Below are 15,502 nucleotides of genomic sequence, written 5' to 3'. Positions count from 1 at the left end.
TTTATTTTGTTTTAAGTGCGTGCAGGGTGTGAGAGGGGAATCGATGTGCTTTGATTCCAGTTTGGTAGTTGTAGTCTGTGAAATTAAAAAGCATGTGTGTGTGAAGTATCCAAACAATGACATCTTAATTTAATTATGGCTGCTTTAGCAACACACTTTAAGCTACTGTGTAGTGGGTACCATTTAGAAGTGGCTACTTCATTCGCACTTTCCTTGACTCATGGAGCTGCGTGAATTTTATTAAAACTTTTCGCCACGATATGGCAGTTTAAGTCCGCTTGATACTGTAAGGCGTAAGCCATTGGTTTCCAAAGGAGATTTTATTTGTGTCGCCAGCATAGCCTATTGACAATTTATGTTGTAAATAGGCCTACCTTATAAGCCTACCTGTAGCTTAGGGAAGCTAACAGCTTTCTATTAGGATTTAGTTTGTTAGTTACAGTTTTGTCATAACTCCCTGATGCATTTTTGCATTTAGAATAGCCAGAGCGTGGATATCTCAATCGGAAAATTAAACAATATCGGGTGAACCCAGCCTGATCGGCCCGCTATTTTTTTTTTTTTGATTTCTTAAAAGATTGAGCTTGGTCTGGTGAAAGCCAGACTAGCCATGGACCTCAGTTACACAATGCAAGGGAACATGAATCAGCCTATATTTGCACGAACAATAACGGACAACAGCTCTTCAACTTTGGCCCGTTAAAATGTGTATGAACAGTCTAGCGACGCATATTTCATCAAGGCCCATTTGGACATGTCAGTTATTTGCACCACTGGTTAGATGTAAAACAGCATTTCGTTTCAGACTACTGTTACTTAATTTGTGCATTAACAATAACGTTTCAGACTACTGTTACTTAATTTGTGCATTGACAATAAAGTATTACATGAACTAAAGATGACTAAAATCTTATGTAGAAGAAGAAACATTCACAAAAAATCCATCCATCCAAAAATGACCTTTGTTTTTGATAGCTGTTGAAAACGGCATGGAACTGACAGAGATGTTTTTGTTTATAAATAAATAAATAAATAAATAAATAACATTATGCTGATACCTTTTACTTTTCCCAAATACAATGTAGCATACAGGTGTAAGTGACCTTTCATCAGAACTGTGATGAACTGCCCTACTTGTGATTGTTTAGAGAGTTTAAAGGTTTAATAACAATGCTACATCTTCTTTGGCTATTCTACAATCTATTCACCTTTTCAGCACCAGTAGGCTACTTTCTCAGACACACTCAGGCATGCCAAACAAGCATACACAAAAGTTTCAAGAGTGGGGGATGGAGTAAAATATGGAGACAAATTGAAGTGTGATTCATTTTCGCGGAACGGATGTACAGGACTGAGCGGCGGTCATATTTTGTACCGCTATGCGGTACATCTAGTTCTTACAATATTTGTCATTTCTTATACATATTTAGTCGGCTCTTCCACGTGACAGAACAACACTATATCGGTTATGGATGTCACGCATGAAACAATGCTGCAGAAACATGAAAATTAGGGGTTTGCACGGCGTGTCATCAGATCTGGACGTCGCCATATTGGAGATACTCGCCTCTTTAGAAAGCATTAGGCACTGAAGTAAATCCCAAACATCGTCAAGGAAAATGGATAATTATTGCCGTGTTTTAGGTTGTACCAATAGGTCCGACTGAGAAAAACATCTGGTGTAGGTATCGACTTCCAAAAGTTATTAAAAAACCAGGGAGAAAGGAGAATAATGTCAGAAGTTATCAGCTGAAGGGGGCGCTTGTGGTTGAACTTGGTACTTCGTCTCCCTCACCCAACTCATATGGATCTGCGCTGCCAATAAACCGTAATTTCTCGAAATATCGCGCATTGTCTTGTGGTCCAAGTCCTGCCCTATATGCCTTTGCATCTTAGACGCATTTTGATGAGCTTTTCTGTTGTTTAGACACGGCTACAATCACGTAAGATATCCAAAGTGCATAATACTCCATTGTACTTCATTCACGGAGTATCGCCAATATGGCCGCGCATGCTGGGTTACCATGGTTACCGGCCAGAACGTGACGTCCGTGCAAACCCCTAATACAACTTTGAGTTTAGTAGGCTATCATTTCAGTTCCTGTTTATCTATTGCACGATGGGTAATAATTTAAAGGAATCTAGTTGCAGTCTTGTAAATAGTGACCCTGCAAGATCCCTAGTCATTGCAAAATCATAGTCTGTGACTTAAAACCTCTACTACTTGTCTTTAGATGTGAGAGGGTCTGAGACTGTAGTCTTTCAACAATCTTTTCCAAATCTTTCCAAAGTCTGTCAGTGTAAGGAGAGCTTTACTTGTTTGGATACAACCTTTAGCAAGCCATTCGTACACCCTGCAGTGAAGTGGCAGACATACTAAATTTGAGTCATTTACCTACCATCCCCCAAAGTGACCTCCGATCCGGTAGGTGGCAACAAAGGAGCTCTAAATACTTGCAGGCGGCAAAGGTCTAAAGCAGACAAATACTTCCGGTCGGCAGCGTGTTCAAGTTCCATGGTCCATAAGTAGCTGTGGTCCGAATCAATCTAAACTGGACATTTGTAAGGTGTACTTGAACACAAGTCGACATGGTAAAATTGTCTGCAGAGTTGATTGAGCAGGCCGCTCAGTACACCAACCCCGTGCGAGACAGAGAACTTGATCTGCGTGGTGAGTCCCTCGCTAATTAGCTAAAAGTTCCCCTGCTAGCTAACGTCTGGTTGAAACAATAAGGCCAGGATTAGCCAGGGCAGTAGTTGGAAACATTAATATTACGTTGAGGTTTATAACCAAGTAATGCACACTCTTTATGGTTCGTTTGCAGTAGTTAATAAGCCGCTTTGATTTGTTAACCTGTGCTTTCCACTTTGCGTAGGTTATAAAATACCCGTCCTTGAAAACCTTGGCGCCACTCTGGACCAGTTTGACACCATAGATTTCTCCGACAATGAAATCAGGAAGCTTGATGGTTTTCCGTTGTTAAAGCGGCTTAAAACTCTAATAATGAACAACAACAGAATATGGTAAGTTATGAAACAAGCGCTATTGAAGGTATACAATCTGGTAATTTGCAGCTCGGTAGCTCGTTAACGTTAGCATTCTGTCAATCAGTAAGCGCTTTCAGATATAACCACCGGAGTATATGCGGAGGTCCTACCCTTGATTCAGATATGATGCTAACCTGCGGACCTTATACGGACGTATGTGTGAACGACATACACGCACATTACAGAATCTCCGTGTGGTTGTCGAGTGAGGGGTGGGGGCTTGTAGAGTTCACAAGATGCGAGATATGACGCAGAATACATGCGGCCGCTGCCTGTCACGGCTGCTTTTTGTTTACAAAGTGTAGCCTATGCATTATGTAGGCTAAAGAAGAGAAATCTATTGTGCGTAGGCTAATACTTTAAGTAGGCACGTAAGTGCGCACTTGAAATTGACCTACAGTATTTATATGTGTGCTTCGAATAAACACATTTATCTGTTTTCAACGTTGTACCAGAATCTGGTTTGCGTTGGAGACAGAGAGCATGCACAAACTTTATGGTAGTCTACCAGCCAATTCAGTAGGCTAACTTAAGACTTCAAGGCCATCATGCGTTTTTAAGCAACAAACAAAATACTAACATAACAGTGAAGTTGTTCGTTTTTTCATGGTTTATTTTTTTCCAAAAGCATCCTCTCCCCATGTGTCTATTGCATTTATGTAAGGAGCTTGGTACAAAGTTGGGTTTTCTTCGTTTTTTATTTTCTCTAGGCATATATTCTCAACAAATATCAGCTAGCTCAGCAGGCCATGAGAAGGCTATCAATGAAAACCGTGTTGGCTAACAATTTATTAAATACTCCTGTTATTGTCGTCAACGACGTCGCTGTAGGCTACTGCCTTTTCAGCGCCTTCTGCTTATCAGTCTTTTGAATTCGTTTGGCCTTGCCATGCAGTTGTAAGCTACAACGTGCCATTCCCTTCATGTGTTCTATCAAAATGTTGTATGCCCTCGTGGACAGTAGCTCCGTGATGTCTGCATCTTTCCAGGTCGGAGATTTTCTGGACAGCATTATGCCACTCCATCATAACACTGGCATTTAAGTCAGATCTAACCACATGGTTGCACGAAAGAAACGTCACCAACACTCCCTCTCACTAGGTGTGAATTTTAACCGCATGTTCTACGCCTCGTTCAGACACAGGACATTTACATAATGTCCGGAGGAAATACTAGGGGGGGAGTAGTAGAACAACCGGCTAAATTCGGACTTCCATATGACCGGTTATGTCGTTCAGATATACGGCCCCACCGTTTAACATCGGCAGAACCTCCGGTCTTACACCTATGTCTGAAAGCGCTTGGTCACAGAAGTTTGCGTTGTTTTGCAGGGAAAATATGTACTGGTGCACCAGTTTCACTTGTTATGCGTTTATTCCAAAAAAGATTATGTATTAGAAAAGATTGAACTTGCTCTTTTTAAAATGTCGCTCTTAAATGTCCTATATTCTAGGTAGACTCATTAGACCCCTGTGTATGGTGGTGTTTGTTTTGTTTATGATTGCTGTCTTGCTGCATCGAAACCAATCAATCACACAGTATCACCAGACAGCCATGTGTTAAGTGGTAATTCATTGTTTAAATTGTTGTGTGTTCAACATTATAATGTGAAACCCTCTTTCCTACTTCTGTTGAAATAATAGCCGAATAGGTGAAAACCTTGAACAGTCCTTACCTAGTATGAAGGAGCTCATTCTCACAAACAACAACATTCAGGAGCTGGTAAGTTTCTAGAATTCTTTTCAAGGGCACGATGTACATAGAGAACATATTCTGTATCTGTAATGATCCATATTTTACTCCACTCTCTTGCCAGGGTGATCTTGACCCTCTTGCCACAGTGAAGACACTGACACTCCTCAGGTAACATGCTTGGATTTACTGTAGTATGTTTAGCACTTGGATATTGCTGTAAGACTCCAATTAAATGTCTGTTACTCTTTGTATATTTCAGCCTGTTAAGAAATCCCGTAACCAACAAGAAGCACTATCGGCTCTATGTAATCAACAAAATTCCCCAAGTTCGTGTTCTTGATTTTCAGAAAGTCAAGCTGAAGGTACAAATCTTGTCTTCATAAATGCACGTAGGAGTAGGTTTTGAATCTTTTTTTTTTTTTTTTATTGACATGAATTATTATTTTATATGCTGCACCAGGCTAAATGATTGTTGACCAGCCTTTAAATTATGGCCTTTTGTGTCCTGTCAGTGTACACATGATCACACATCTTTTTGTTTTTGTTTTAAAATTAATTTCAAGTAACTTATGAACCAGAATGGATGCATATTGCCTTGTCTCTTGGCACACATCCTCCCATGACTTTGATGTCATGATTTGAATCTTTCACTTTAATTGTGTAATGTATCATCATAGGAACGACAAGAGGCGGAGAAAATGTTCAAAGGCAAACGAGGTGCTCAGCTTGCAAAGGATATTGCCAAGCGTACGAAAACGTAAGATGAAAATCCTTGAACTCACCACAGCTCTTCTCAATCACTGCGGTGCAGACTGGGTTATGATGACAGCAGAACCATTTGGAACGAAAATGCAGAAAAGTGACATCTGCAATTCTTGCTTGATTAAAGTCAATTTTGCTGTGAAATTTGGAAGAAAAGAAATAAGTTAAAGAAGCAATCATAACCCCCTCAAACAGTGTTGAAGAAAATGGCTGTTTCAAGGAATTGTCTTGTATCAGTTTATTGACAAAGATAAGATGCTACACTACAGATCGAAGCGATGGTTGAAAGGTTCAAGAGGCCGGGCAGCAGAACAGCGCTGCTAACTTGAGTGTGTGTTTTTCAGGTTTACCCCTGGGGCTGTACTTCAGGCTGACAAGAAAAGGACAGGACCCTCTCCTGCTGATGTGGAGGCTATAAAGGCAAGGATAGGTCATGTATTTTGTGTCTCTTATTATTTTATTGTTTGTTTTGTTATTGTGGTTAAGAAGTTCTGCTAATGTGGGATGTTCTTCAGAATGCCATTGCCAGTGCAACATCACTGGCAGAAGTGGAGAGGCTGAAGGGAATGCTCCAGTCTGGACAGATTCCAGGCCGAGACTTCAGACAAGGTCAGAATTTTTGTCGAATACGATTTTATATTTAATCTATGAACAATGTTAATAATGCTGTTGGTGAATTGTGACTACTGTGAGTAAATGCCTCAACAATCTTCTTGGGCTATTAACATTTCAAAATGTGCCGCATTTTACATTTGCCAGTTACAACAATGGGAATGCTGATGAACAGGTATACAAGTATACCTCAAACAGTGTTAAAGACCCTGTATTTGGTCTGGCAAGCTATTCCTGAAACTGTGACGGCTGAACTGTGTAGTACTGAATTGTGGAGTTGGACCATTAAGACGTACATGATCCTTTTTCTGCAGTCCTAAAACGGTTTATTGATCATGTGGTGATGTAATGAGTTTCCCATTTAGCATAACCCCTCCCCTTAACAGAATAAAAGTGCCTATTTGATTAGAATTTTTATAGAATTGAAAGGGTTTGTGTATTTCTGTTCCTATTCCGATTGAAAAGCTATGTATACAGTCAATTGGGTTACTTGCTGTAGCCTCGGAATAGGATGTGCCCCATGTAAACAGATGGTACTAATTTTTCACCTGGAATAGCTTAATTGGAATGACAAAAAAAAAACTGTCCATGTAAACATGGTGACTGTATCAATTTACACTGGCAACGCTTAACACGCATATTATGGCTGTTAAAAGTAGAGTAAATCGTAATTTAACGCTTCACTTCTATTTTGGAGCTTATGTGACGCGTACATGTAAAAAACCATTTGGATAAACACATTGTCACACGTTAAACACAGAGGCAGTGTAAGTTGATCGTGGTGTAAGTAAGAGTTGAATGAGGAGATGGCCAAACCCCAGAAACCCAAAAGTCCTGTATTTAATACAGGTTATATCAATAATAAACTGCTGTGCCGGCTTTAAAAATTGCTTTTAAAAGTTTACTGTATAGTTGGAACAATTATTTGGTTGATATTTGGTTTTTCATCTCTGGGCTACAACAGTTCATGTTGAGTTTTTGCTTGTCCGGAGCGTTTGCCATGTCTTCATATCCTAGATGTATCATCTCTGAATCCCAGAATTTGAATGTAATATTCTGTATAAAGTTTATAGTGTGTTATATTGTCTCTTCTTGATTGGCTGTGATGGTAAAGTCTGCAGTTACCTTTGTCTCAAAGTTGTATCTTTTTGTGTGTGTGTGTGTGTGTGTGTGTGTGTGTGTATAGCAGGTGCCCCGGGCATGGTGGAGGAGGAGGAAGAGGAGGAGGAAGAGAACGAGTCCATGCAAACAGAATCTGAGATGCAGACGGATGAAAGTGTTGTGAGAGGACAGATGGAGGAGGAGGGGGAGGGTGAAGAGGATGGTGGAGAGGAAGATGGCGGTGAAGATGAGGATGATATGGATGAAGACTCACATGTGAATGGATCTAGTTAAGAATTTGTAAAGTTCAAGTGGTTGCTTTATGTTTCTGTTTTACATCCTGAGAGGATGTTGTATCAGTGTATGCCTTTTTATGTTGCTTTTTGCTTTGTAAGATAAAAAAAAATAAAGTTTTTTTTTTTTTTTTTTTTTTTAAATAAAGATCTTTGTAAATACCATTATGTTTTCTGTGTTCTGTTTACTGTGGACTGTGAACCATCATAGCAAGGCTTCCATAGTCCAAGCAACCGGGGTTAAAGTGGGCCAGAACGGTGTTCTGGCACGTCAGATTGATTAATAAATGAATAGATTCATTCATACCAACTATATAGCGTGATGGTATGTTAGAGGGTTCTTTCATTTGCCCTCAAGTCTTTGCCTTCGTGTTCGTCTTTGCCTGACGAAGTCAGGCCCTCAAGCGACAGCATGTGTACTCAGTGGCTCGGATTATGCATCATCTCCCTCCACTCAACGGAGTGGTACATGTTGACCATGTTGCATGTGGACCCCATCCTAGCCCATAGACTAACTGCATCTAAACCATGTAATAATGAAATCGTTGAACTGCGTATTTTGCACAATATTTTTTCAAACTTTTCTTTATTAGACAGTCAAATGCAGATGTTAACCAGACTGCTGGATACAGCTGATCACTGTTCTACAAATGCAAATTCGAAATGTGTGACCAAGTACAACCCTCCACGTCAACAAATGTCGTGTACCGGATTCTGAACAGGAAATGAGACATACTGCTTCTGCTTGGATGCTAGTTAGTGCCATAACGTTAACGCTAACTTAGGAAGTCCTTTTTAAAAGCTAAAAGGGCATAACAAGTTTTGTACTGGTAGTTGATAGTACTTGCAAGGGAATTTGTTCGGCTCTCAGAGAAAATGGAGGCAGACGAAAATCCACCTGATATCAGATCAACGTCAGCGTTGAAAAACCAAGATTTAAATTTCCTTCAGTTAAACGGTAGCTGCTAACTTTACTACGAACTAGCAGCTAGTAAACATGGACAGCGTTAGCCTATTTTCAGATGTGATGTTAAATTATTCGAACCGAACCATAGACAGTAAGCTTTTTGGTAGATGTTATTTTTACGTTGTCGTTGCAAAGTATAATTGGTGGTAGCAACATTTTCAACTATCTATCTATAACATGGTTGTCTATGCTTGTTGTTTTGATCGTTATGCTGCCTAGCTAACTAGCATCGTTAGCTAATGCTATCTCATATAAACAACATCAAGGAGCTATATAGATATGTGTTTATGATATTTAGCAGATGTTGTTGTCCAAAGCGACGTACAATGACATCCGTTAAATTAAACATTGCGTTAAATTAAAAACATCTAACGTTAACGTTACACATTAAGTTAGCATCTACACATGAACAGATTGATGTTGAACGTGTAAGGTAACCATGTTACCCAATTCATTTAACCCAAGCTAATGTTTGTGTTCACAGTTGCTGTGATCTTGGCTGATTATGGCTGGTATCTTCTATGCTTGTGTATTGGAGTTTACGTGGTGCTTCAACATTTGCAAAAGAAGAGGCCCCGTCAGGACCAAAGTGCTACTCCAGGAGAAGTCCCAGGTCCTAAAGGTCTCCTAGAATAGTAAACAGCTATCGTCGTTTCTTCTGCAGACTATCCAATAGGACTATTGCTGTGGCTGAGAATGTCGTATGTTGATCTCTTCTTCCAGATCCCGTATCTGTAGTGAGGCGCCAAGAGGCAATGGAGGCTGCAAGGAAAAAGATGCAAGAGGAGCTAGATGCGAAAGCTGCTCTTTTCCTAGAAAGACAGCAGGAGGTGACATACGTTTGATATTCTGGATTCAAATGTGAATCATGGTCGATACACACCTTACAAATTGCATTATGTTTACTACAGCTTGAAGAGGAGAAGAGACAACAGAAGATAGAGAAGTGGGAGAGTATGAAAGAAGGAAAGAGTTTCAAAGGGAATTCCAGGGTCACACAGGCAAGCCAGTCATTTTAATGCTGAAGGCATTTATACCCTGGTGTACACGCCTTACAGAGATACTGATTCTATTGTAATGTCCTTTCTTTTTTAATTTTATTGTAATTCTACTGTCTATATGAACTTCATAATTCTTTGTTATTAAAAGTCATTATTCATTTATCAGTTATTGTTTATGTTATTGCAGAATTCTGATGAAGCCGGTTCATCAACAGTGCTGAAGCCAAAGTCTGATAAAAAGTCTCTGCGCAGTACTGGTAAGTGTAAGCACATCTTATAGCTCATGACTTTTTGCATCTAATGATGTAGTTAAGCTGCATGTTAACATGCTGATGTTAATTGCAGGATACAATCCCCTGAGCGGTGCAGGTGGGGGCAGTTGCGCTTGGAGACCAGGGAGAAGAGGTCCATCAGCAGGCGGATGAGGTTAAGCTTCGTCAGAGGGAAGCCGTCACAGACACCTTCCTCCCCTGACGTTTTAAATGTAGGACTGCCAAACTGTTGACTGAATGAAGCTGTCACCTTCCACAATGTTCCAGACCTATTGCTCTAAATCTCATAGCCTCTCTCCGTTTCTCATGGTTGATTTATGGAAATTCATGACTTTAACAAGTGCGTCGTCTCAGTTTGCTTTTTAGTATTCTACTAAAAAGTGACCAAACCATTTGCGTTGGCAAAGAGGCAGCCTTTTCCAAGGGTCTCGTACTACCCAAGCATTGCCTGTTTTCTTTTCCAGCATTATGTTTGACTATTGGCGTCATCATGAACTTCATTGCCATTTCATCTGGCAGGGTCACAAATGTTGTGTTCTGCTGTACAACTCATATAGAAGCATGATGTAATCTTTGGAGGAACATAATCTTTCGACCAGGTAAGATCAGAGGGATATTCTATGAAGCGAGACTAGTGGTGGGAAGAGCTTAAAGCCATTAGTGTGTTCTAATGTGACAAACAGAGGTAAACGCAACGAGGCAATTGCCTCAAACATTTACCTCTGCTTGCCAAATTTGAACGCACCTCTGGAATTTGGGCTGTTGTTTCGTAGTGTACCCCTCTGATCTCTGAAATGGGCTCATGTTCCTTATTGAGGGTCTCTGTCACCTTATTGCATCTTTATTAAATTTCAATGTATATCAATGCAGGTTAGTACTAGAACAGCACTGTAGTCCGTGTCCGTATTTGGAAACTGTGAATGTTACATCATCAGTTAATCAGTTTATCACTTTACTGGATGACTAGCCATTTTTCAGCAGTATGGCATTGTGAGATGGACAGCTTTTAAATGACGCCTACCTTGTAAATGGCAGACATGCCACTGGGGACGGCTGAAAATCAGTCAAAGGTTGTGCGCTTTTTTTTTAAGCATCGTAGTTGAAACGTTGCACTACAAAAACAGTAAGACTTCATTTGCTTTCAAATGCTGTATCAATACATTTGACATCTATTTGACACCAATCTATCAGTACAACTATTTAATATATATGTTCTGTTACAGAATTTGCCTAAATGTTTCAGTTAATCAGAGTGTTTACCTTTCATGATTTGTTTGCACGCAACTAGTTTCACAATAAAATCCCTCAAATAAATTCTGTTTTCTAGTTATTGTTGATGTAGACCACTAGGTGGCAGCTCTGGGTTGTCTCGTTGAACTTTCTCAACTAAATCACAAGCCGCATGGAGAAGTCGTCATATAAATTACCTTATACCTTACTTACAGATTTACAAAGATGGACTAGGAAATACACATTATATATGCCATATTTAAAACTTGTATGACCTGAAAAATTGAGGCATACAGTATAAAGCACATTGCAGCACAAATTTACAGCCCATCAGCTGAGGTTTGAAAAACAAATTGTCTACTGAAAACTAAGCATAGCTAATCTGAGACTTGTGGGGACATACCTAAAATAAACACAAGTTTTGTGACTGTGTGCCAAGACAGTACAGCACAATATAGTATACTTTACTTTTCCTGGTATTCATGAACACCGTACAGTTGAGAACAGTCAGAGAATGGCTCTGGTACAGTATAAAGAGTTAAAACACCAAGATAAAACTCGCTGTCAGCTACAAATTCAGCTACCTTATGTGATGCACTTAAATGGTTACATAGTTAGCTGTCGTCGTAAAATTGCATAACTTGAATTTCATTTTACCTTGAACAAGACCTGCGAGTCCAGGCTTTAGAAAATCTCCATATTATAATACAGTTTTTTACAACTGTTTACACACATTTGTGTCTATTTTTCAAAACTCCACACACAAAACCCACAATTGCTCACACAAAATGCCTCAAATCTCCAGCAAAATGACACACAGCATTCAAAATGTCATAAACACATCTTTAAAGCAAACATTCGCCTCACATTATAAACACTTTTGTCATAATATGACATTTTGGATACATCATGTACACACTGTTGTTCAAAGCCTAAAGCTCTTCTGTCTTTCATAGGCTTTACATATGTATTTCCATTCAAAAGTGAAAGTTATGGTATCTACAGAGAGAATATTGAACCCAAAAATAGTGATTTTTTAGCCTAGAAATCTAGACGCGCCCCTAGTGGCCGCAAATTACATTTGCTGCCAGGGCTAGTCTAGCAACTCTCCGTTGGCTTGTAAGCTCCAGAAATCGAAACTTAATCAGGCCAATGAAATAGATATATGGGTGATTCTTCAATTGATTCTTCTTCATGTGATTCTTTAATGAAATGATAACATTTAATCACATTTTAAGAGCAGAAAAGTTTGAAAGTCTGGGTTGGGGACAAGGCCTAAGTAGCCAAATATTGGTGTTAAAAACATTTTTAAAAATATAAATCATAAAGATTTTAGTGTATTACTTTTTTTGGTGGTGCAATAAACATTATTTGAAATAACTAAACTATTTATTTTGTAATATAGTATTTATAACATGAATTTATAACCTGGGGACATAAAAGTTCCCCTAATTGAAGAATGACCCATATAGAGTCGTTAGGTGGGCTTAACATAATGATTGATGGCAGAGTTGCAACGGTTTGGCTTGAATTCCCTGCTACTTGAACAGTGTGACACGAGTTAAGCTTTTATTAAGTAGGCAAACGTTTGAACTAGCCAACTAGCTCCGCTGGTGGGAAACGAATGGGACTGCGCTGCCGCTGTCCTATTGCGTGCAGAAGGAATTTGAAAGACAACTGATTATCCCGCCCCTCGGACTGAGCACTGCGAACGGTGAGTGTCCAGACCCTACATTTTACAGTTTTTTACAATTGTTTACACACGTTTTCAAAACTCTGTGTCTATTTTTCAAAACTCCACACACAAAACCCACAACTGCTCACACAAAATGCAAAATGCCCCAAATCTCCAGCAAAATGATACACAACATTCTAAATGTCAAAAACACATGTTTAAAGCAAACATTCGCCTCACATTACAAACACTTTTGTCATAATATGAGATTTTGGATACATCATGTACACACTGTTGCTCAAAACCTAAAGCTCTTCTGTCTTAGGCTTTCTATATGTATTTCCAAGAGTGAAAGTTACGGTATCAACAAAGAGAAGTTGAAATACACAGTAAAAATGCAAGCAATATTGAAACCAAAAATAGTGATTTTTCCCAAATAATTTACTGTTGTGAATACAGTATTTTACAGCAAACAAGAAAAAAAGCAAAGAAGAATACAGTGACCACCAGATGTACATGGAGTTTTGAAAACACTGATTTTGTTTTTTTCTAAAGACAAGTGTGTGTGTGTGTGTGTGTGTGTGTGTGTGTGTGTGTGTGTGTGTATTGGGGGGGGGGGGGGGGGGGTCGTGTACAGTATGTATTCATAGGCCTATAGACCCTTTCAACTGCAGAAACAAACAATTCTACAGTAAGCGTTCCTAAGGCATTTCTGGAGGCACAGAAATGTATTGAGCTAATGGTACTGTAATGGTACTGTGGTGATTTAGTGTGGCATTTTGATGGGTTGTGTTTGAAGAACGAAATCAAGTTACTTCCTGTTAGATTTTTGTGTGTTAGCTAGAAAATTGTGTGTGGTGTTTTGCAAAATGTGTTTTAGTCAATTGAAAACTGAGTCAAACACTGAGAATTAGTGTATGGTTTTGCAGATTTGGTGTTGGGTTATGATGTTTGGAGGACATGTTTAGAAAATTGTGTGACAAGCAAAGATTTAGTGTGTAAGCAGTTGAAAAAAACTGTAAAGGTAAAAAGCACACACTTGAACCTCAATGCAACTACAGCGTCATCAGGGAGGAGGGAAGGAGCAGCAAAATACGTAATTGCTTTTCTCAACCAGTCAGCACTCTTCAATGGTGCTGTGGCTGAGTATGTCGTATGTTGATCTCTTCTTCTAGATCCCAGATCTGTAGTGAGGCGCCAAGAGGCAATGGAGGCTGCAAGGAAAAAGATGCAAGAGGAGCTAGATGCGAAAGTTGCTCCTTTCCTAGAAAGACAACAGGAGGTGACATATGTTTGAAATTCTGGATTCAAATGTGAATCATGATCGATACACACCTTACCAATTGCATTATGTTTACTACAGCTTGAAGAGGAGAAGAGGCAACAGAAGATATAGAAGTGGGAGAGTATGAAAGAAGGAAAGAGTTTCAAAGGGAATTCCAGGGTCACACAGGCAAGCCAGTCATTTTAATGCTGAAGGCATTTATACTCTGGTGTACACGCCTTACAGAGATACTGATTCTATTGTAATGTCCTGTCTTGATTGTAATTTTACTGTCTATATAAACTTTATAATTCTTTGTTATTAAAAGTCATTATTCAGTTATCAGTTATTGTTTATGTTATTGCAGAATTCTGATGAAGCCGGTTCATCAACAGTGCTGAAGCCAAAGTCTGATAAAAAGTCTCTGCGCAGTACTGGTAAGTGTAAGCACATCTTATAGCTCATGACTTTTTCCATCTAATGATGTAGTTAAGCTGCATGTTAACATGCTGATGTTAATTGCAGGATACAATCCCCTGAGCGGTGCAGGTGGGGGCAGTTGCGCTTGGAGACCAGGGAGAAGAGGTCCATCAGCAGGCGGATGAGGTTAAGCTTCGTCAGAGGGAAGCCGTCACAGACACCTTCCTCCCCTGACGTTTTAAATGTAGGACTGCCAAACTGTTGACTGAATGAAGCTATCGCCTCCCACAATGTTCCAGACCTATTGCTCCAAATCTCATAGCCTCTCTCTGTTTCTCATGGTTGATTTATGGAAATTCATGACTTTAACAAGTGCGTCTTCTCAGTTTGCTTTTTAGTATTCTACTAAAAAGTGACCAAACCATTTGCGTTGGCAAAGAGGCAGCCTTTTCCAAGGGTCTCGTACTACCCAAGCATTGCCTGTTTTCTTTTCCAGCATTATGTTTGACTATTGGTATCATCATGAACTTCATTGCCATTTCATCTGACAGGGTCACAAATGTTGTGTTCTGCTATACAATTCAAATAGAAGCATGATGTAGTCTTTGGAGGGACCAGGTAAGATCAGAGGAATATTCTATGAAGCGAGATTAGTGGTGGGAAGAGCTTAAAGCCAGTAGTGTGTTCTAATGTGACAAACAGAGGTAAATGCAACGAGGCAATTGCCTCAAACATTTACCTCTGCTTGCCAAATTTGAACGCACCTCTGGAATTTGGGCTGTTTCATAGTGTACCCATCTGATCTCTGAAATGGGCCATTTTCAGCAGTATGGCATTGTGAGATGGACGGCTTTTAAATGACGCCTACCTTGTAAATGGCAGACATGCCACTGGGGACGGCTGAAAATCAGTCAAAGGTTGTGCACTTTTTTTTAAGCATCGTAGTTGAAACTTTGCACTACAAAAACAGTAAGACTTAATTTGCTTTCAAATGCTGTATCAATACATTTGACATCTATTTGACACCAATCTATCAGCCATTTAATATATGTTCTGTTACAGAATTTGCCTGAATGTTTCAGTTAATCAGTGTTTCATGATTTGTTTGCACACAACTAGTTTCACAATAAAATCACTCAAATAAATTCTTTCTAGTTATTGT

At 39.4% G+C, this 15,502-nt stretch overlaps 3 protein-coding genes across 4 annotated transcripts; all 3 read left to right on the top strand.

Annotated features, from left to right (window-relative positions):
• Positions 1-2,486: 2,486 nt before the first annotated feature.
• Positions 2,487-7,638, top strand: snrpa1 (small nuclear ribonucleoprotein polypeptide A'). The gene is made up of 9 exons (XM_076287382.1): positions 2,487-2,671; positions 2,877-3,024; positions 4,692-4,770; positions 4,865-4,911; positions 5,003-5,105; positions 5,421-5,500; positions 5,850-5,925; positions 6,021-6,114; positions 7,304-7,638. Exons 1-9 carry the CDS (start codon positions 2,590-2,592, stop codon positions 7,510-7,512), a joined length of 918 nt encoding a protein of 305 aa, XP_076143497.1. The 5' UTR covers positions 2,487-2,589; the 3' UTR covers positions 7,513-7,638.
• A 594-nt stretch (positions 7,639-8,232) lies between these two features.
• On the top strand, positions 8,233-11,065 carry LOC143125693 (selenoprotein S-like). Of its 2 annotated transcripts, none has more exons than XM_076287381.1 (6): positions 8,233-8,469; positions 8,963-9,091; positions 9,202-9,308; positions 9,390-9,479; positions 9,667-9,736; positions 9,825-11,065. In XM_076287381.1, the coding sequence occupies exons 1-6, from the start codon at positions 8,388-8,390 to the stop codon at positions 9,902-9,904; spliced, it is 558 nt and encodes a 185-aa protein (XP_076143496.1). In that variant the 5' UTR covers positions 8,233-8,387; the 3' UTR covers positions 9,905-11,065. The 2 variants fall into 2 exon arrangements, with proteins under 2 accessions (XP_076143496.1, XP_076143495.1); XM_076287380.1 differs by having other exon boundaries at positions 8,234-8,469; positions 8,963-9,100.
• A 1,375-nt stretch (positions 11,066-12,440) lies between these two features.
• LOC143125250 (selenoprotein S-like) lies at positions 12,441-14,898 on the top strand. The gene is given in 5 exon segments (XM_076286591.1): positions 12,441-12,462; positions 13,832-13,938; positions 14,020-14,109; positions 14,288-14,357; positions 14,446-14,898. Coding segments are annotated over 5 exon segments (369 nt in total). The 3' UTR covers positions 14,526-14,898.
• Positions 14,899-15,502: the final 604 nt, after the last annotated feature.

The sequence above is a fragment of the Alosa pseudoharengus genome, unplaced genomic scaffold (assembly GCF_046254945.1).
Source record: "Alosa pseudoharengus isolate Yale_2024_CS ecotype anadromous, Long Island Sound unplaced genomic scaffold, YU_APseudo_1.1 YU_APseudo_1.1_scf_16, whole genome shotgun sequence".
Taxonomy (NCBI): domain Eukaryota; kingdom Metazoa; phylum Chordata; class Actinopteri; order Clupeiformes; family Clupeidae; genus Alosa; species Alosa pseudoharengus.
Note: the sequence above shows the minus strand (reverse complement) of the source record. Positions and strands in the feature narration are given on the sequence as shown.

What these genes read in the sequence shown, in the direction of transcription:
- LOC143125693 (XM_076287380.1), top strand. Translation starts at nt 8,388, where the DNA reads ATGGAGGCAGACGAAAATCCACCTGATATCAGATCAACGTCAGCGTTG. An exon ending in TCCTAGAAAGACAGCAGGAG is followed by an intron (nt 9,309 to 9,389) that starts GTGACATACGTT and finishes TGTTTACTACAG; the next exon opens with CTTGAAGAGGAGAAGAGACA. An exon ending in AAAGTCTCTGCGCAGTACTG is followed by an intron (nt 9,737 to 9,824) that starts GTAAGTGTAAGC and finishes TGTTAATTGCAG; the next exon opens with GATACAATCCCCTGAGCGGT.
- snrpa1 (XM_076287382.1), top strand. Translation starts at nt 2,590, where the DNA reads ATGGTAAAATTGTCTGCAGAGTTGATTGAGCAGGCCGCTCAGTACACC. An exon ending in CTGATGTGGAGGCTATAAAG is followed by an intron (nt 5,926 to 6,020) that starts GCAAGGATAGGT and finishes GATGTTCTTCAG; the next exon opens with AATGCCATTGCCAGTGCAAC. An exon ending in AGGCCGAGACTTCAGACAAG is followed by an intron (nt 6,115 to 7,303) that starts GTCAGAATTTTT and finishes GTGTGTGTATAG; the next exon opens with CAGGTGCCCCGGGCATGGTG.